This window comes from Lichenostomus cassidix, chromosome 1Aa, assembly GCF_008360975.1.
Source record: "Lichenostomus cassidix isolate B80296 chromosome 1Aa, HeHo_3.0, whole genome shotgun sequence".
In the NCBI taxonomy this organism is placed as follows: domain Eukaryota; kingdom Metazoa; phylum Chordata; class Aves; order Passeriformes; family Meliphagidae; genus Lichenostomus; species Lichenostomus cassidix.
The window spans coordinates 36901593-36924315 of NC_139480.1; the positions used below are offsets into that span (position 1 = coordinate 36901593).

The 22723-nt window shown below is 36.8% G+C and overlaps 1 protein-coding gene across 2 annotated transcripts in view; it reads left to right on the forward strand.

The window, feature by feature from the left end:
• The window catches only part of NAV3 (neuron navigator 3), a 508081-nt gene that overhangs the window by 125975 nt on the left and 359383 nt on the right, over positions 1–22723 (forward strand). For both annotated transcript variants that reach the window (XM_085045498.1, XM_085045490.1), the window contains one exon: positions 271–675. In XM_085045498.1, coding sequence (XP_084901624.1) covers positions 604–675 — 72 coding nt within the window. In that variant the 5' untranslated portion in view covers positions 271–603. The remainder of the gene's footprint in view (positions 1–270; positions 676–22723) is intronic.

Sequence of the window (22723 nt, forward strand, 5' to 3'; positions counted from 1 at the left end):
ATCATATATATTACTTCATCCTGCTAAGTACTAAATTTAACTCCAGTATCACTTACTTAACAAAAACAAAGAAACAAATAAAAATCCAAAACCAAACAAAACCAAAAAACCAAACCAAAAGCAAGCAAACAAAAAAACACACCCCAAAACAAAACCAAGGACAAAACCACACAAAATCCACACACACACCTAATGAAGACAGATAATCAGTTGCAAAGAGTGACAGAAAATTGCTAATCAATATTGATGATATTTTTTTTGTCTCAACAGGTCCACAGTCAGGATGTAAACTCCTGTAAAATGGAAACCTGTGAAGAAAGATACAGATAGCAGTTGGAGTTAAAAGCGATAGATGAAGATTTCTCTGCTTAAGCATCAGCTTTTTAAAACGCTATGGTGATTTGGAAAGTGTCAAGAGTGAGCTGCAAAGTTTTCCTCAGCTCAATCGATGCGTTTCTTAGTCATTTCACCAAGTCACTGATGTTCAGAGATGGTGTGTGATGGAAAAAAGCACCATGTTTCTGTGTTTGTAGCCCGTGTTTTTTGGATTAGTTTGCTGCATTGCTGAACCGATTTCATTTTGAGGGGCAAGGAGTGAATGTGATGGATTTATCTTCAGAGATGAACAAACATGGAAGGAATCCAGTAAGTCATAAACTAGAAGATCAAAAGAAGGTAAGATTATTTTTAATTGTGTTTAATTATATTTGAATGACTTGCAAACTCTTTGATTTTCAGTAAACTGGAAATGAATGTGCTTTTGAGGATAAAGGAGCCTGCTGTGTTCACATGATATTGCAGTACAGAGCTCCCTGATTTTGTCTAGCAAACTGTCTTTCAAAACCTGTTCTTGTTGACCTGCTGCTTTGAAGCAAAAATCTGACATCAGCCCAAGACTGTGTGAGATCCTTGTTTTTGATTGTGGTTGTGTGGGTAGACCTTTCTAATTCTGACCTATGAGTAGTTCTGAATAATGTATTGTTTAACTTTTATTGTTCAGTATCTAAGGCAGTTTAAGCATGTAAATTCCTGCTTCCACAGAGTGGGAAGTTCTTTCAGAAATCCCACTTCTGCAACAGACTATCCTAAAAATCTCTCTTTCCCAGTTCATGTCCTTTACTTACTCATACTAGAAATAGAAGTATTTCTAATGCTTATTTCATAAACCTCAATTTGAAGCTTTAAGTGTTTTGGGGAAAACAGAAGGGCACATGCTTTATTGGTCTTTTGGTATTACATTAATGGATTGTTCCTGAAAAAGGTTTTTTGTTTGCTTAGTTTTGTGGGTTTCTTAATCTCTAGATAATTAAAAGTTAAAAATGTTCTAATTTTCTTTTTGCCTGGGTTCTAAGGAAAAGCCTGCACTGATTGGCAGCCAGTGGAGAGAGTATGTTCTGGTGTAGCATCTGAGGCTGTCATGTGCTTCATACAGTGCCTTGAAGTGATATTTACTGGCCTCTTTGAGTTATTGCATAGGTTTACTGGGACTGTCTGAATAATGTATTGAAGAGCAGGTTATGTGCTTCATTATTACACAGACTTATAATAAAGGTTTCTGGCTTGTTTTTTTAAATTTTTTTTCTTAATTTTGTTTTTTTCTTTTTTTTTTAAGTTTTGGTATGAATGTTGCCATCCAATGTTTTAAATAATTCTGATCTTATTTGGGAAAAAGCAGAAATGGGTGTAGTTTATGGACAACCTAAATGAAACAATTTTAAGTCCTATAAAATCAAATACTTTGTTTTAGTGTTTCTGAGATTTGTATGTGTTAATCTAAGTCATTCAGTTGTAGCCTGAACCCTCTATATTGTGGGAAATATACTATGAGAACACACATGATAAAAACATTGCAGAAAAAATATTCAGCCTTTGAGCACATTTTCTGCAATGGAGGAGAGAAGTGTATTATAAAAGATAATTAGTTTACAACATGGGACTTCCTCCAATTCATAATTCCCATCCTTCTGTGGCACAAAAGAAAAGTTGAGAAATGTTAGCATTCATCTCCCCATCCAGTGAGCTGTTTTCTGTACCATTATTATGCGATCTGGAACCAAGTATGCTCAAGTCCCCTTTTCCTCCAACCCTCCTCTTATTTCAAAAGAATTTTTTTTCCCTTCATGTCTAATACCTTCAGATTCACTCCTAGAGACTAACTCCCTGGATTGCTTAGGAGGAGAGCGATTGTTTCAAAGAGGATCGGTTGTACCTCAAGGTCAAATCTTTTCTTTGAACCAGTCTGTAGATACTTTATCTATCTGTAGAACTATGCAATGACCACCAAAGGCTCTGCAGCTGCTAGCAGACTCTGCTTTTGTGCTGTGGTTGATGCTGAAGAAGTAAAAGTGATGATAATAAACAGAGGTTTGTTAGTTTTAATTTCATTCAGGGGTCTTTACTAGTAATGGAACATCGTTGATATGCTAATATCATTATAGAAGGCTAATATTTTTTAAAAAAGAAGGGTTTAAAGATGGTGGGGAAACATAAAAAGTAGTAGTAATTTGACTAATGCTTTTTGCTGCGGTGGCTCTAAAGCAAATTTTAAAATAAACAGACCACTTTAGAAACGTTGTCTGACTTACCGGCTGACATGGATGCCTTAGTTGCACACTACCTGGATCAGATTAGGCAAGAGTCAAGCTGAATTTCTCAGATACCTTATGTCCTTTCAATAAATAAAAAATATTGTATTCAGGCAAGACTCAACTATTGTATTGCTGCAGAATGTATTGTTACTCTTTTCTGCATGAGCAGTTTAGGAAAAAAGTCAAATTGAGAAAAAAGCTCCATGTAAGACTTCCCAGGTAGATTTAAAAACACAGACTGTGCTTTGAGATGTTATTTTTCTAAAAATTTCATAGCTATGCTATATACATAACAGCATAGGATTTTTTTTCTGTGGTCTGGATTTGGGCCTGAACAACTATATTTAAATAATTTTTCATATTTCTAGTATATATAACACTCATATATACTCATCTCAAAACTGATCAAATGGTACCACTTGCATTTCCAATAGGTGCATATTTATCTTGTAGCTGCTCTTGGACTGTCGAGTTCCTTGTCCTTCTTGTAGTGGCAAGATGCAGTGACATTTTTATTAATTTCTGGAAATAGCATGCTTATGTTTGTGGGACTGGCAGGTTTGTCTGGGCTGATGCTCACAGTGAAAGATAAAGCTCAGTCATGAAGCTAGAGCTTTTGGTAGCCATGTGGAAGCAGTAGTCTGTTTTTTGTGGCTGAAGCATAGGGGAAAGGAGGGAGGCAGGCTAATAGAAAACAGTGCAGAGAGGAAAAAGGTTTAGAAAGATCTCTGTAATTAATTACTTAGAGCTCTTACAGAAAACAGACATAGGAACTTCCCTCTACAAATTTTTCTATCTGGATGCAGAGCCTCAGGAAACTGAAAATGAGCTGGAACAGGTAATTCTGGGATGTGCATCATTTCTGTCTGCCCAAGGACCTTGTGTCTGTGGTAACTCTGTCCAAAAGATGCCCTTACTTCCCCCAAGTTTGATGTGCCAGCCATACAGCTTCATCCATGTAGAGATTTTAGGTTAAATGCTGTGCTGCTGCATCTGTTTGCCCTTTCCACAGTGTACTGTAATTTCTTATTAAATGAGTATGATAAAACTCAAGGCTTTAGGACAGAAATATCAATATGTAGCAGATCCATATATTGCTGTATACAGTATGGTGTGCAATTTCATGATTTTAGCACGTGACAGAGAGAACCATGAACTAGCCGTTTGAATGATTTCTCTAGGCAACTTGTTGCAAATAACCATTTTAAATCCTGAAAGAGGCTGCCTTATCTGTATTTCATTATTCAGAAGGGTTCTTCTGTTTTCAAAATCAGCATTGCAATTTGTAATCTGCTGCCACATACATGGTTTATGCTAGGCAATCTGCAAAATGCATATTCAAAATTTCCTGACTGTTCCAGTAATTTAATTTTAATGTTTTTCCTACAAGAAAGTCTCGTTGCCATTTCTTTGACAGACTAGCCAGGTTACATTGTATCTTCAAGAAACACCTGCTTGCTGCAGCCAGGCAAAGCCAAGCCTTAGAATGATGCTGCAGCTGTGGCCCTGTTAAAGTCTGGAGACTCGGGGTGGGAGTCTGCCTGTGGTTCACTGTGGGCGTGCAGATGTCTGAGGCAGCACACAAGTGAATAACACAGGGTGCTGTACCCTCAAGTATCATTTATGTACTTGATCCTGTGTGAATCTGTAAAACTGTTTCAGAATTATAGGAACGTACAAAATGCTTCCCAGTAACAACAACACTCTGTGCCTTAAAGGTTTGGCACATCTGCTTTGTCTGCCAACTAATTTATTGCTTTTTGTTCCGCAATGTCTAGGGTGTTTCAGACAAGCCCTCTGAATCCCTACTGTGATGCACACCAAAAGATGTGTGCCTGGATATGAAATCCATTATGCAGAATACAGTAGGAATGACATTCTTGGAGAATTTCTTGTTTCCAAAATAGGAGACTGTGCACCTCTGCTGATACCACTTGTCCATGTCTTGATGTTCTGCACACCCATAATACTTGCTGTGGTCACAGGAATAGTTTTTCTTCACATTTCTTTTAAATTCTCTTGACTAAAGGCCTTGATCCTTCTGTTTAGAGGTGAATCCAAACCAAACAAAAATGGAGGAAACTTTTAGCACTGCAACACCACCTCCCCAAATATATGCTTTGAAACGAAATGTGAGAAAATACAAGAATCTCCATTGTTTTCACAATAAATGATGTTGTTTTCTTGTCTTTCTTTTGGTAGGCAGATGAGTCACTGTACTCAGAGGGACTTTTGAATAGACACCAAGACTCTATTACTGGGCAATAATTAAATATAAATAATTAGCAGGAATACCAAATAAGCCTTGTCTAGTGTTAGATGCCTTGCTGATCTCCCTGATAGCCATTCAGAGTTCAATTAAAAGTCCAATAATCAGTCAGGTTATGCTTGATAATGTAAAATAGTAGTTTACTGTAAAAAGCATCAGGCGGTCAGTCATTTAAAAAAGCAAATCAAGAGAGAAGGTTTAGAAGGGACAGATATAACAGGAATAATCAGCATGTACATCACACAGTTCCTCCATCCCCTGTCTCCTTTGTCCTAGTCAATATTCAGAGCATGGGACAACATGTCAGGAAAATCAGATGTTGTCCTCATGAGGCAGTCGGGCCAGAAGCATAATTTGTTCTGATGAACACTCTCATTCTGCTGTGTTTATGCTCCCCATTTTCACACCTCAGTTTTCATCTTTAAGACTAATTCTGTAGTCACCCAACAACAGTTTTGAAAAATAATGGCATGAAATCTTCGGCAGGCCAGAGCTTTTGCTATTCTTATTTAATATTGGATTTTCATTTGAAGACCTAGGATCTGAATGATGTTGCTTGTTATGTTAACAAAACATTGATTTCTCTCATTCGGTTTTTATTTCTCTCTCTTAGGCTGCTCTAACTGAGCTTTCTCTCCCTTTTCCTCATGCACCCCAGTCCCTCCTACACATTTATACATATATGTATGTTCTGAGCAGCTTTTGTCCATCTGCTCATCTGTGTCTGTCAGGGGATGCTTTGCAAACAACTGGAGGTCTGCAGATCTGCTGAAGAGTCAGAGATTCATTAAACTCAATATTCACTCTTACCCCACACTGCACAACAGCTGGCAGGAATTTTGTGCGGGTTTTTCTCAGGACATATATTAAGTTTTAGCCAAAAATAGAGCAGTAAGGGAATGGTGAGGGGTCATCACGGCTGAGAGACAATATTTATTTTTTTTACTTTTTTTCTTTGATACCCTAGAATTAGGCACAGATAAGAAGAGCCAACACAGCTGAGAAGTGGGCTGTAGGGATAAAACTACAGTTGCTTTTCTATATCAACTTGTAATATATTACCTCTGTCATTCCTTCTCTTAAGCTTTCTCCCTCCATATTCCATGTGTTTTCGGTTTCAAAAGTTTTGCTAGAAAGACTTGAATTAACTCTCTGTCTGTCAAACCTTCCTGGGGCCCCACCACCTGACTCTTCTCACTTTCTGAAATTGTTCTGCACACTGCTAGGGAAGTTCAAATTTTTAAAAAAGCACACCACACAACCTTTACAGTCTTAATAAATGGAGTTAAATATCATTTTATGAAATGTGAATCCCATATTAAAAAATTTAAAAAGTAAATTCATGCCCTCTGCTGCATATTAACAGGGCTTTTTATTACTTTTGGAGAATCATTATATAAATAAGATGGTACATATTTCTCTTTTATACTTTTTCTTTTTCATTGCCTTCCCCAAGTCACTCTTTGAAAGAAAGACCTGATTACAGAGAAGTATTTTGTCCCAGTACTGCACCAAAACAGCTAAGAAATTAAATACTGATTAAATTAATTCTTTTTTTAAAATGATATTGCCTGGCTGGTTTTTTTATATTTTGTTAGTATGCCTTGGTTTTGTAGATGCTGGCTTTCCTTCCCAGTCGCTATCAGTTTTATCTTAGAGTTGTTGTTGTTAATGTATGCCTGATAATTGAATAAAACTTGGTGTTATTCAGGAATACCGAGTAAAAGTTGGACAGGGTGTCATTACTGCCTGGTTGGAAGGAGATCAGCTGCTTTGCAGTTGTTTCTGCTGGCAGATTTTTGTGTAATCAGATAGCTGAAATGAATACTATTCTATATGTTTGTATACGGCATAGTTTGGAATATGCACTACAGAGTCGAGTGAGAGAAGGCAGCAGCTTCTCATTTGGGTTGATTACTTCCCTCCCTCTCCCCACTGAACTGACTGGCCCTGGTCTTCACATACTGCTAAAGGCACAGTTTCCAGTTTCTTCCAGTTACATTGCACAGGTAGATTTAAGCATCTTGGCTCAAATGGTCTTCTCTGATTTGGAAAAAGGTACAAGATCTAAGAAGCAGAAAACAGTGAAATTAATGGAAATAGTATCTCAAGATTATATAAGATTCTCTAGGACACCTTGATGGTTACAACCTATCTTCAAGGTTTAAATATGTCAAGTATAAAATAAAATAGTAAAGGACTTTCTACTATAAATCCTGGGTTTTTTTATTGCTGTTGCTCCTACTTTTCTCAAACAAAACTCTTATTAATCTCAGTACAAAGAATATTTTAAGTGATAATAAATAGCTAAGCAAGTAAATGAAGCTTTCTTTTTGTTGTTGTTTATCTACAGTGGCATTGCAAAATAATGAAATCACTGTAATTGTTATTTAGTATTTTCCTGCTCTTACCATTGTTACTTTTCAAAGTGTTTCTGAATAATATTTGTTTAGCTGCTTTTTTCCTGAAATCATCATCTGGGAAAATCTTATAAACTTCGAGGATGAAATGCTGAACTAATCTGCAACCTTGTCCTATCTTTTATCTTCTAAAAAGGAGTACAAGCTTGAGAAGCAGTTGGATACAACACTGTATAGTGGAGAATCTGAACTTTGCCTTCTAGCTGATCCCTACTCTTGCCCTGTGACATTGTTTTGGGACTTTTATCACCCAGCTTGATGAAGATCATACCTTCAAAAGGTCCTTTGAGGTTTCTGCTGTTTGAAATCTCGTCTTTGTGATAGGTTCCATAATCTGAGTCCATTAGCAGTCAGCTATCCTGCTCGCTCATTTTGAAAGTATTTTCCTAACTCTCTTTGATGATCCTGTATCAAACCATGCAGTTAGAGGTAATAGCTATTTTCTTGTCCCCCTTCTCTTGAACTTGCACTGCCTATGGGATTCTTCACAGGTTTCATAAAATGAAGACTAATAAAAGAATAGCCAGAATTCCTCCCAAAATGTTGGAAGTAGTAAGTAAAAATAAACTGAACTTCCTGATTTTTCCAGTTCCAGACTTGATTTGAATCTCTGAAAGACACAAAAATCACTAGAGCAATGTTGACATGGATGAAACTAAAGCTTTTTTTCACTTTGATAATTTTTCTGCTTTAAGTGAAAAGTACTGTTCTGGTTACGAAGTAGTTGGGAAAATCTGTTATTTTTACCACATTTTTCATTGAGCTAGTTTCTCTAAGTCACTCTGTAAAGTTGCCTTGAGATTTAACTGGATCCTAAATTCAGGTCAAGGACTCTGTAGCTTCTGAATTATCTCTGCAGTCTTGCAGTACAAGTAAAGCATTATAAGTGTTGTTGAATCTGTATGTCACACATGGAAGTCCTACAATTTCTTCTCTAATTTCCCTGGAAGACTAACTTTTGAAATTGGAAGGAGAAGCATCTGCTGCTGCTGCTATATCAGAAGTAAACAAGTGAGGGGCTATACTGCAGTGTGCCTTTGTGGGAGGAATATAAAGACCTTTTTAAGACTTCATTTCATAAACATTAAAGCGAGAAGTTTCTTGTGAAACTGTGTTGTGTATTTGCTTACAGAGTGGAGTTAACCTTTTAAACTCATTCCAGATAGGCCTAGCCTAAAGCAGTATATGACAGGACAACCTTGCCTGGTACTGTGGCTTTTAGCTTCTGAATAGAATCATCTGGTGGAACATTGAGTGGTTGCCAACAACAATTAGTAGTCCCAAATTAAACCAGTTCTTGTTTTCTTAGATACGATATGTAAATACACACTCTGAATAGAGAAAATGAGAAAGGTTTGTATGAATGCAGAAATGATGCACAGAAAATTTAAAGTCTAGCTTCTACAAATGAGTTTTTTCCTAGGATTTTTGCATCCTTACTAAAGGGAATTCATGTGAAAAAAAAATCTTCAAACCTCAAAACCTGTAGAATTAGGGACAAGGTTTATTGTGAGTGTTGCATCAGTTTGTCACATTAATTTCATAGTGCACACAGCTGTCAAATACGAATCTCTGGAGTCTGGGTATTGTACCACAATGGAAGACTATGCTTTGTTACATCTTAACCTGAAGTGCCAGGGTGCATTCATGCTGTGGTCCAATGAAAATACTGCTGGGAAGATGCTTCCATTTTATTTTTTTAATGGCTAGGTACTGGTGTTGACTTTTGTCCAGTGCTCAAGTACGAAAGAATACAAAAGCAGGGAAGTACTCTGGAAATGTTTATCATTTTCTTGCTTCCTTTCACAGCTGGTTACTGGCAAGCACATACATATCCATTTTGATTTAAAAATAAGTGCATGTATACATACAAAGTAACATAGTTAAGCTTTATGTTTCCTGCAGGTAAATGAGAAAAGCTTCTTTGCTAGAAGAGAATAAGAAGCTGATAGAGCAATGAGTTTAGTACCAATATGTTTCCTCTATTTCACACCTAGGTTTTGTGGTTTATGTTGTTGGGATTTTTTGGTTGTTTTGGGGTTGTTTTGTTTGTTTGTTTGTTGTTTGTTTTTTGTTTTTACTTCAGGATACTCTACAGTTAGTCAAGTGAGCCTTAGAATATTCTTTTTTAACATGTTAAGGTGCAGTAACATTGTATCTCAGTAGACAGTGCTGTATGCAAAATCCCTAGACTTTTTTAATATTAAAAGTCCTTGATGTCTTCTAGAATTGTCAGTATTGGGCACAGATATGTCTCTTAATGACACTTCTACCTAAGTGACCGAATGTAGGTTTTACCAGGGCAAGGGATGGATCCTTGAATGCAGGGATATATTAAAAATTTGTAGGAAAGCAGCACTGTGCCAGTTCAACATTTATTATTTTTGATAGAAAAATAAACCGTAGTTGAAATGCAAGTCAGCAGGCTGTCTTTATTAGTTGGACTTTCAGTATTATTTCTTTTGCCTGCTTCTCCTTTCCTTTTTTTGTTACTGTTTCCTCCTTTCTCTGTCAGGAGTATTCTCATTACTTGTCATGTTTCCTCTATCCTTGCTGTATGTTTGTTGCCCTCTATCTGTTTTGTTTTCATTTTCCTTCTACTGTGCTCAAACTACCTCAGCTTATCACTTTTTTCAGTGAATGTGCATATAAAAACATGCAGATAAGTGTGCATGTGAAAATTCATGCATGAATATGCATATCTGCTTGTGTATTTGTATGTACAAGTATTTTGAGTGAGTGCTTATATATAAGCACATAATATGGACAACAATGCATAGGAAGATCTCTAGTGTAATTGAAGAAAATTTTTTTCTTTCTCTGTAATCCATCTGTTTCTTGTTTTTTCTGGAAAAATAGTGTGCTTACTGCGAGGTCTTTGTCACACTATTCACCTGTGCGCACATATGTGCAGTGTTTAGGACAGGAATCACATTTTTGTAGCTGGGGCTCCTCAGGCTGTTAAAGCAGTAGTAGTAGTACTTATATGATTTAAAAGTTTGAAATTTTTTTTAATTGGATTTTTTGGTGGTGGTGGTGAGAAATTTGTGTTCACTTACTTCCTCTGATAGAGCCTGTCAGTATTCTCCACCTCAGTCAGAAACGTGGTCATTGCTCTTAGCCCTTGCTATAAGAGGTGCAGCCTTAAAATACTATTAGTTTCTGTGTCATCTGTCTGACATGGAGTAAAGTTCCTCCTTTGTCTGGATCCTTAAATTTATGTCACTACTAAGTTGCATGGTAAGTCTATGATAGGGAGTAGTTATTAGTAAGTGTGGTGGAGGCATTGCACCAATAAAAGAGGACTGGGGGAAGCTGCCAAAAATCTTTTTTTGTAGTTGTTTTAAATTGCCTGATGTAAACACTGTGTCAATAATGTGTAATTTGGAAGGGATAATTTTCAGCAGGTGCCATTTTTGGCTTGATTGCAGAGGTCAGGTGACTATGGATTTATTGTTGGCATTGTAAATGAGAAACAAAGGGAACTACAATGAAGAAACACCAAGTGGTTTTTATCATAACCTCTAGAGAACTAGCAAGTATCCATAAAGCAGTAATTAATGTGGCCCCCTTTGGTGGGCCTGATTTAAAACCAGTTTTTACCTACAGTTATTGCAAAAAATAGTCTGTGGTCTTGAAGAAATTTCTTACTTGATGTGCAATGGTCGAGGTATATATTGACTTCTTGATGGTGACACTCTCCTAAAATTATTTTTATTTTTAAATATGTTGACTTCTTAAACAGAAATTACTTTAGACGTGTATCATTTTTAATGTTGTGAAGGTATGTGGTAGGTTGACTTTGGCTGGCTGCCAGGTACCCACAAAGTTGGTCTATCACTGCCTTCTGCAAATGGACAGGGGAGAAAATGTAACAAAAGGCTCATGAGTTAAAGGCAGGCAGAGGTCACTCATTGATTACTGTCACAGGCAAAACAAACTCAACTTGGGAAAATTGGTTGAATTTTTTATCAATCAAAATCAGAGCAGGATAATGAGAAGCACAATAAATCTTAAAAACACCTTCCTGCCACCCCTCCAACCTTCCCAGCTCTACCACCTCCCCAAGTGGCACAGGGAGAAGTGAATGGGGGTTATGGTCAGTTTATCACGTTTTGTTTCATGCACTGCTCAGGAAGAGGAGGCCTTTGCCTGGTCCAGCTTGGGGTGCCACCTACGGGAGACAGTCCTCTGTGAACTTCTCTGACGTTAGTCCATCCCATGGGGAACAGTTTTTCATTAACTGTTACAACATGGGTTGTTTTCTATAGGGTGCAGTCCTTCAGACACAGGCTGCTCCAGCTAGGTCCACCACCAGGTCACAAATCCTGCCGGAAATCCTCTCCAGCGTGGGCTCCTCTCTTCAAGAGCCCACAGATCTCTGCTAGGACACTGCTCATCCGTGGACTTCCAGCGGGATCACAGCCGTCTTGCAGGCATCCACCCACTCCAACATGCCTCTTCTCCACAGGCTGCAGGTGGATCTCTGCACCCCTGCTAACCTGTATGGGCTGCTGGGGCACAGCTGCTCCACCATGCTCTGCACCACGGGCTGCAGGGGAATGCCAGCTCTGGCTCCTGGAGCACCTCCTGCCCCTCCTGCTTCACTGACCTTGGTGTCTGCAGAGCTGTTCCTCTTGCATATTCTCACTCCTCTCTTGGCTGAGCACAATTACATCTGTGAAATAACTTTTTTTCCCTTTCTTAAATATGTTATCCCAGAGGTGCTACCACAATTGCAGATGTGCTTGGCCTTGGCCAGCAGCTCTGTTGGACATGGGGGAAGCTTCTGGCAGCTTCTCACAGAAGGCCCCCCTTCAGACCTGCTGCCCACCTCTACCAAAACCTGGCCACACGAAACCCTGGCCACACAAAACCTGGCCACACAAGGTAGCAGAACAATATTAAGTCACAATTATGGAAGGTGGTTATGTAGTTTGCCTGAACATACTCTATATTTAAAGTGGAGAAGTTACAGCTTTGTGAAACATAATTTCTATCTGTAGGTGTTACGCAATAGCTTATTAATAATATAAATATTCCTGTTGTTGCGTGATAGTAGCTGCGGTATCACTTTTGGGAAGGATGCTGTTTATGAATGATGATGAATGTTAAGGTTTAGGCAAAAGGCTAAAAGTCTGTTTCTCTTCTAGCTTTGTCAATTTTCTTTGTACCCTTAGGGAAGTTTCTTAAACTCAGTTCTATTCATCTGTAAAATTAAAATGTTTTCTAAATCATTTATCATAGCATTCTCTCAGAGCATTAAGATCCTCCGACTGAAGGGCAAATATATTTACCTAGTGTTTAAAATAAATACGCTGCACTCATGGCTATTTATTTGCATTGTGAAGTCTCAGCCGTGAATCAGGATACAGTGCTGCTGCTGTGTTAGCAATACAGCAAAAAAGACTATCTGATTTAACAACCTTACAGTTTGCTTGTAAAATCCCATGATTCCACTCTTGTATTTAATCCCTAAGAGATGAGTGTGTCTTTTTCTTGGTACAATGTAATCTCCTGTACAAAAACACATGTTGTTTAGAAATGTGTGTGAGAGAGGAAGGAGAAGTTTGTGTACAGAAAAGAAGGAATACACAGACTTCTTTTTGGTCATTCTTACCACAATACTTATCATGCCTTAGCTGTTACTGCATTGTATCTCTTTTTTTTTACCCTAATTTCCTGTTAGTAATCTAAATATGCTCTCAGGGATATAGCAACCTGTTTAGCTGTGCCTTAGGGGAATACATTCTTAATTAATTCCATTTAGGTGATAGCTAAAGTAGATGGCACTGTCTTGTCATTGTCTACTGCAACATGATTGCTTCTTACAATGCCACTTTTCTATGTATTTCCCAATTATTGCGTAAAGAAATAATTTCAAGAGGACCAAATGGATCAGTCAGAGAAAAGAAAGATAGAAATAATAGAAGAAAATGAAAAGATTTTCCTAATATTTTCCTTTGTGAGTGTAGACAACTGGGATTGTGTTCTTTTTTTAAAAGCAGATGGAGCTGGTTACCATTTGCTCTGGAGTAGCACCAGTCCTGCTGTAAAATGAGACTTCTGGCTCAAAATCCAGAGGAGCTCTGTTCTTAAAAAATGCACCAGTAATGCAAGCTGATTTTCAGAATTGACACGCATACAAAGAGAATAATAAAATTATGCATGAAAGCAACACTCATGAGCCACACTCATAGCTGTCTGTTAGGAGTTAACATTACACCGAGATTTAATTTGTATCTCTTGCAGAAAGAGTTCAATATTCCATGCTATCCCATGCTCAACCGTAATGAGCTAAAATGGTATTTGAACATTATAAACAAAAATGATCCCAAGAGCCAGATTCCTAAGTGGATCTATAATTCAAAAGTGCCAAAGAGTAATTATGGAGATCTCAGCATTCATTTTAGTCCATCATAAGCAGAAATAGTGCACTTCTGCTTTGCCCCCGCCTCCTCTCCCCTAGTATTTTTGTTCACTTTTCTTTAGCCTTGCTGTAAACAAACTATTAAGCAGTAAAAGAGATGCAAAATAGTTTTAACAGTAGTTAGTCTTTTTCTCGCCCTTTATTTATCTGTATATGTCCATCAAATGATTAAAGCAAAGAAAGTCATTCCTCTATAATGTGTGTCTAATAATTGTGGTCAATCCAAATTTGATCCGTCAAAAATCTTGTTGTGTTATATTGATATGTCAGTTCAAGGCACAGCTAGAAAGAAAGGAGGAGTTGTCATTCTGCTAATGCAGAACAGCTGGCATAACAGACTCCAAGTTGTGTGTTCCAGGAATTAATTTATTACCAAGGTAAGTTGAGTTGCAGGTTTTAAACTGTTAAGTTTTCAGTTCAGGCTGTGCTGCTTACCTGGGTAACGACAGAATTTCAGGGGAGATAAAAGGGAAACCATGCAACATACATTTGAGGGGTGCTGGTCTTAAATTTTTATTTTCTTCCCCTGTAAAGGAGTTTTCTGTAACTGAAGTTGATTGCTCTGACAGCTGCACAGGGAAACCAAAGACTCTTCTGTGTGGAAGTCAGCACATGTATGGTATATGATTTTTTTAAACTTTGTATCTTTTTTTTCTATGAGGAGGATTTTTCATAATAAAGCAACAATTGAAGCCTCATTAAGGGGGAAAAGAAATCCATTGGTGCTATTTAATATTTTCAAAAAGTACTTGTTTCTTCTTGTAATGAGATCCTTGTGAGGGGAAAAGGAGGGGAAAGAGATCACCACTGATCTCTTTCTGTGGTGATCAATGATAAGACTTGAGGGAATGGCCTGAAGTTGCGTCATGGGAGGTTTAGATTGGAAATCAAGAAAAGGTTCTTTGCCCAGAGGGTGGCTGGCCACTGAACAGGCTCTGCAGGGCAGTGGTCACAGCACCAAACCTGACAGTGTTCAAGAAGCATTTGGACAATGCTCTCAGGCACGTGGTGTGACTCTTGGGGATGGTGCCCCTGCAGAAGTTGGACTCGATGATCCTTGTGGATCCCTTCCAACTCAGCACATTCTGTGAAATATTGGTTGTCAATATATTTTCAGTAGGCTGAACTCCGTTTTTCTTCTTCCTTCTTTACTGCAGCATACGTCTGGGAATGCTGTGGCACAGTATTCCTAGGAGTACAGCGCTTGAATCACGAGGGTTCTAGTAAAGAAAAAGAATAAATCGAGTTCTTCGTGGCAAAACCCCCAAATTTTTAGATATGAAAATTAATATATCTGTGTGTTTTTAATGCTGTTTAAGATTTTTACCATTTAATAATGTTGGTGATGATTGAAGGGGAAGGTACCATTTGTTATATTTGCAAGATGCTCTGTGAACATCTTGGTACTGTATCTACAAATGCATTCTGATAAATGCTCAAGGCATGTGCCGTGAGTGTTTCTAACATTATGCTTCTCAAAATCAAATCAGTAGCTGCACATGAATTTTTAAAAGAGGTGTAGTATTGCTGGCAATCTCATGGTTAAGGCTGTGCTTGGATTTACATTAAAATACTTCACAGTTGTACTCCAAAGGTGTAATTACTTAGACCTCTAGATAACAGTGGGAATTTTTCCAATGATTTTTGGCAAGCTTTCTGTAGAAAATTTTCATTTCAGTTTTTGATGGAACATTTTTTTCTCAAGAGAAAGCATATTGTTTTGCTTTTTTTCCTGTTTTTTTGTTGTTTTTTTTTTTAACCCACCAAACAACCCAAAACCAAAAAAGCAACAGGCCCAAATGTGTCTAGTCACAGCAGGTGAAAGTTACAATCCCCATCAGTTGTTTGTTTGTGTGTGCATGCAGACTGTGACAAAACTTGGGCGTGGGGGTTACATTAAAGAAGTAAGATACCTGTAGCTGTTAACCTTCTTGAGAACAACCTAAATTCAGTTTGTCAAAGGCTTACCAATCTGCCAAAGCTATTGCAGTGCCATTGAAGTCCACACTCTCTTTTGTTACCCCTTGGTGAGTTTTAGTTAACTGGATTTTAGTAGAAGTCCTAATAACAAAAAAACCCACATTAAATCATCCAAGACTTAGAAAAGAAGGTTCCTTAATGGCTTTGTTTTTAAGGCAACAATGCAGATTGCTTTTAAAGACTGAAACTCTTCCAAACCATGTTTTGTCTGAATGAGGCCCTTAAATGAGACTGACTCTTTAGACAAGGATTGAATTGGTTAAATTGCCTCTAATGTTGTTTGGAATAAACACATACTGTCTCTTTTAAAGGAAACATTTTAATGTTTCGTAAAATTCTTCATTGACTGTAGTTTGCTTTTAGAGTTGTTTAACAGAAAGTCCAAAAATCAGAACATGAGCCGGGACCTAAAAACAAGATGACACTCTGATTTTACTTAAACATTATTTCTCATATGGTCACTTTGTTGTAGAAAATTTATCAGATTTCTCCAGATCTACTGGCTGTTACCTTTCCAGAGTATTTCATCTTATGATTTAAAGTTCGCTGCTTCCACGTGCAGTACACTCAACTTGCCTCGGTAGAAAAGAACAACCTGTAAGTTAAACTGAAGGGGTTGACATAGGTCTGGGTGTTAGCAGTGTTCTTCCAATGCAGTGAGCTGGGGGAGAAGACTGCTTACAAGGTGCCTGTGCTCTGTATTTTCTGGGGTGTCCCATCAGTGGCTGTTCCACAACACATCTATCTGGTTTCATGTCTTGGTGAGTAACGAGTGAAATCTTTTTAAGAAGATAGTGTAGATGACAGCAGGAGGAGTAGCTTTTCCTTTCGTTCCTCCTCTTATAAACTCCACCTGTTGTTTTGTTGTGGTTTTTTTTGTCAAAGGTAGTCTAACTCTTGGGTGGAGGATGAAGGAGGTGGAAGAGAAATTTATGCAGATGAGGTTTTTTATTTGTTTTTAGAATTTATGCAGAAAGACTGTTGTAAATGAGCTTATACAAAGTTCAGGGTAGAATAATGAGACTTGTGACCTTAGAGACGATTGTTATCATTCCTTATATTCTCAATATCAAATCAAACTTTTTGTATAGTATTTTTATTTGGCTTTTGCTCTGATACTTAAATTATTTCCTTTTTTTTATTGTGTTTATTAACTTTTATTAAAAGTGTGAGCTGTTAGCACTGTAGAAATTCATTTTCTGAGTAGTATTGACATTACCTTGAAACAATTCATACCATCAATATAGAATCCTTTGCTGCCTTATTTTTCAAATACACATGCATTGCATGCTCATTTTGAAAACCCAACTGCAGCAAAGCCCAGAGCTTTGATGCTGTAAATTATTCTCCTCATGAAAATACACTGGCATATTAATGTTTCTGGCAATTTCAGATGCATGCAAATGTCAGGTTAATTTTTTCTACTTTCACAGAGTTTGGAATTGGGGTTTTTTGATAAGTTGTAAGTGTCCGGGTTTCCATTCATATGGAAATAAATGCAGAAGATGAAAATATCTGTTCTACAGTTTCATGAAGCTGACTCTTCAGATAGTGTGGCTCTAAAGACCATTGAAAAGAAAATCAAGCAGTAAATTATCAGGGAAAAAGAACATATTATATTCCTTAAATGAAAATCTAAAGAAACTGTCATTTAACATGCATCTCATGTCTTTATCTACAGCCTGGAATTTATAAATAAGCTTTTTTATTTATTTATTTTTTTTATATTCTTAACAGAAATAAAGGAGCATCTGATTATCTGGTTTAGTAAACTTTAGGAATGGATTGTGAAAAAGGAATTTGTTACATTAAGAAGCAATGGATACTTGCCTTTCCTTGCAGTTTATTATTTTTCAGAATCACAGATGCCTATAAATATATTAGTTTTATGCATTAATGTTGATGCTGTCTTACGTTATTTATGTGGTATCCAGTGTCTCCATTGTACAGTATTTTGACTGATAATTTGACAAATAAAAGTTTTTATCTTAATAGATGGTGGGAAAAGAGATAATAGGGAGGGAGAGACTGTCTACTTACAGAATCAAGTAAGGGGTGAATGAAAAATTAGAATAGTAGGGGTAAAAGTAGCACCTCTGAGTTTGTGCAGCGCAATACCTGGAGGACACTGACAAAATGAGGACACACAGCAATGCCTGCATGCTTCCACCATAGCACAAACTCATTGAAATTTCTGAAATTATGGTAACAATTGAGACTTTGCATGATTATTAGCTGACTATTGCTCAGCTTAAGAGTACTAGTCTCATTTTGTTCCTACATTCAGTTTTGTTTACCTGTTTTTTCATTCATCTTTTTTCTCTTAACCCCTGCTCCTGTGGTATTTTATACTAAACTGAAGGTGCAGGTTCTTTGGGATAGTGACTTTTTACAGTACGTCTATGCAGTGCTTATATTCTATATAATAAAATATATTAAGTTTTTAACTTATTTTTCCCTTTTATATTAGTTACTTTGAAGTTTAGAAAATATGATTTATTTATTTCCATGCTGAAAGTAAAGATGCTCTGACTCCTAGAACAGGGTGGAGATCGATCTATTTTAGTGCTGTCATTTTTCAGGTAGGCATCTGCTGGATGTTTGTGTGCCTCCTGTGAATGAATCCCTGTCTATAGCTTAGCCTTGACAGCAATTGCCCCAGGAAGAGCAAATAATCACTAACAAACATTATTGTTAGTTCACAGTAATTTATAGTCAAGAAGACTTTGGAGCTAGAGTCAGGGCCAGAAAGTCCCATGGTGGTAGATATTCCTTGTATACATACAAATGATACGTTGAATTGAAAAATTGTCAGTCTAAAGCAGCATAAGTAAGGTAAGCAGCATATTTTGTGTAGCTAGTCTACTTTAAGAGGTTTCCAAAATCAGATAACTTTTTTTAACTTGAATTTATGCATACTCCCACTGGAAATGTCCTGAATAAAATGTTATATATGAAGGCTATAAATCTGTCCATAAACAGGATATGTTATACAATATTTTTAGTGTAGAACAGTTAGATAATTAGAATTATATCAGAAATATGGAGTGCTACAGAATAACATAATTAGGTGGTGTTTGTTAATGAATGAATAGCTGTACTTTCATTTAGAGACGTGATCAAAATAATGTAGTAGAACTTGGGACCAGCTAAGGTGCTGTGTTCAAGACTTACACTTACCACACTGATTTTCACTCATATGGCTATTCCAAAATCTTGGCTCAATGTTTTTAGCATTTCGTCTACTTTATTTTATAAAATAAGACAAGTAGCTTAATCAAATTGTCAGTAAATGTATCCCTCCTTCCCTTCTCTCTGCTTTCTGTTCACAAATTTGATAGCATTTCTTCTCAGGGTTCAACATGAATCTTTTCAATCCTTTCAATGGCAGACTTTTTCTATTGTTGTTTTTTTCCAAATAAATACATTTAATTAGACAGTATTTAAATGACAACAATGTCTTTCACATTAAAGCAGTGCTGTTAATTAATGCTAAGGTGCCATAGAAATATTTTTATCTTGTTTTTATCCTGATTTAAGTGAGAGTAGGTGGCAACGACAGTTAGAGAGGAATAGACTTTTGAAAGAAGCAAATGGTAATATGCAGAAAGTCCGAACTACCTTTTTGTGGTTTTGCATTACTCCTGCAGTGTTTGTGTTACAGTAGCATCTACCAACCACGACCTTAAATCAGACCACATCATGCTTGTGACCACACAAAATTATATGGGCTGATTATTGCTGCATTGAAGTCCATGTACCAGGCCAGAATCTATGTGAGCAGGTTGGGAATTTATAATTAATGTCTATTATTCTATGGTGTCTTAGGTATTTTTTTTCAAGTAATGGATTTTCAGTCATGATGCAAAGGGGTGATTGTAGCTGTGGTCTTCTGAGAAATGCAAACACAGAGGACTTTAGGCCTTACTAACTCTGAAACCTGCAACCATGGGATGCTTGAGCTAGAGGGGAGAGGAGGAGGGAAGGAAATCTTTCAGATATTGTCAATAGACAGCATACTTGAATCTACTGAAAAGAACGTTGTGATTTATCCACTAGAGCACAGGATATGGTTTGATGGCTATACTGTATTCTCCTGATATTTTGCAACAATTAAAGTGACATCTGCGAGAATATCAACAGGTTTGATGAGCTTTTTCCTGCATGAATATGCAGCTCTTGTGTATGAAGGGAGATGACCCCAAATTAGAAGCACATATAGAAGTTTCTCAAGAAAGTCAAGTGAAGCACAGGTTTTTATAATTAATAGGAAAATGCAGTATGTTGTTATGTGTTCTCATTTAGCATGAGTCTCTAGATAGCAAGAGAGAATCATCTTGAGATGGATTATATGTCTTCTAGGTTTTTCTAATGAAGGTTTCTTATTCCTCTTGTGGTTCACTTATTGAGCATGAAGTCTCAAAAGCCTTAATTCAATTTCCTTTCCTTAAAAGGAAGGATTTCTGTGGCTTGGGGCCCACATAGCAAATTCTGTCAATAAGTGATTCTTACATCATTCTTACCACATTTTCTCCCCAGTGTTCTGAAGCCTGGGAGACAAAGTCATGATGTCAAATGGCAAATAATGTAAAGTTGAATTTGAAAGAGATCAACATTGATGATAATGAGGAGGAAAGCCTCTGTAGGTTAGCCCATGGTACAGTTGTGATGGTCTACTGTTTGTAAGAGAATTTGTCCTGATAAGAGAAGACAAAATTATTGAGAGGCACAATTATTACCCATGTTTGCAACTGAATCTTTGTCACTGTACAAATGTTGCAATTATTTATGGTCATACAATTACAAATGGAACCATCTTTAATATTTTGGCTTAGGCATTATTATACAGTGTAAATAAAAATCAATGGACTCTGGAGAATTTTTGGTACTGTTTTGAGAAAACTTTGCCTTTAGCTAAATCTGTGCAGTTGCACTGGAAGATAAGAGCCTGTTGTCTGAGAACAGCTGAAATCAAAGTGTAAAGACCTTTAAGTCACACATCTGCTACTGAAAGTAAGATTTGATCAGCAGGAGTTATTTTCTGCAGTTGGTATTACACCAGCTGAAAACAAAAAATGCTTGATTATCAGTTTCAAGGTGAGGTGAAAAGCTTTTCTCTGCTCCAAGTACGTTTGATCTGTATATCATGGGAGGAGTCCAAAATGTTTTACACTTTGCTTTCAAGAATGTCAGTAAGCACCGTCCTTGAATGCAGCAATGGAAACATGCAGTATTTAGTGTTTCTAGCCCTTGCAGCATATGTGATCAGCCACTTTACACTGCTCCTGTAAGTGAACTCATTGATGTTGTTGATTACACAGCCTGCCTGTGTATCATATAAAAGTTCAAAAGGAGAACATTTTTGAAGAACCTTTTGGGTAGTCCTGTATTTTTCATGTTGTCTTCCCCTTCTTCTCCCTAGTCAGGCAGATACACATGTATGTATAAAGATTGTTTATTAGAATTTATCTAAATGGCTACTGAATCAAAATATATGTACTCTTTATAATTTACCTGACTCTCTTCCTAATAAATGAGAGAATACAAAGGAAATAAGCTTTAAACACTCTCCTAGCCTCCTAGTACTTAGAATAGTATTTTTATGACCTCTGAGAAAAAGAAATGTGATATTGAATCTGTGCATGCTCAGCAATTTAACAGGATTTGCTTCTGATTTGACTAAATTTTTGAAATAGCAGTAAGAGTGGGCTTCATACACTAAAAATAAAAGTTTACTAGGTATTTTTAAGCTAGAGATGCTTTTTTCATCTTTATTTACAAAATTCATTCTTTTGATTTAGAAGACTTTTATGATCTTGTGGGTTTTTTTCCTCTCTGGGGCTTGATAGATAAGTTCAAATTGTCCTTTATTATATGAACTTAACTATCAATTTTCATTTTGCCGTGATTTACACTATATTTGAAACTCAGCTATATTTTCAATGAGCATTAGTCTGGAATATTTCTTTCTAACAAAGTTATATAACAATCTCCTTACTATAGTCTAATCTATTTATGTATGGTTGGAGCTCAATGAAAAAGCAAGTGTCTTTTTCTGTTTTTAGTTTTTGCTGATAGCCTTTTTGATCTAATGTTTTAGTCCCTACTATTAGCTTAAAAATCTGATACACATGGAAATAGAGATTAAAATTTCAACCACATAAATATTAATTTAATCTTTCTGGAAAATTATTTCATAGCTTCTAAAATGCTTTGTAAATACAGTAATTACTACAGTACTGGCCAAATAATTAATTAAAGTTATAATGAGGCTATCAACTGAACCTTAATAGTCTTGTGATAACTATTTATCATCTTATTATCAGTGTACATATAAATTCATGAATATATGCACTTAGATTTGTGTGTGTCCATGTAAATCTGTGTAATATTTCTTTAATATGGCAGTAAGATACAGAAGTCAGTTGTAGTCTTTCAGCATAACTGTGCTTCAGTTTGTAGTGGTAGGTGCTTTAGTGCAGCACAAGTTTTTATTCAAATGTACACTTTGGAAACATTTTTATCATCAAACCTGAAAAATAAATAAATGCATATAAAGAACAAGAACTGAGAGATAAAGACTCCTTTGGAAGGCACTGAAGGAGAATGACTCAATTTGCTGCTCATTACTACTATTCTGATCTTGGTTTTTTCTAATAACTTTCAAGCAAGTAGCAGATACAGTGGGAGATTAACAGTCATGTCACATCAGCCCTAGCCACAATGTACTCGTAAAATTCATAAACATGATAAGACTCCAGAATGCTATTCAGATAGTATACTGTATTTTAATAGAGATGCAAATAGGATTAAAGATGTTCAGGATCATTAATGTTTAACACCTGGGAGCCGCTGTAAATAGCAGGCGTGTCCCTGGCCATTATGATGTTGTCAGACCATCTACTGCTGCCTCAGGTCAGGTGGAGAAAGGCTGCACTGGAATCAACTGGGTCTGTGGTGCTCCTCTGAGTGTCTGTGTTGGAGTCAAGACCGAGGGATCTGTCCCATAAACTAAAACACCTGTGATTTATCTTAC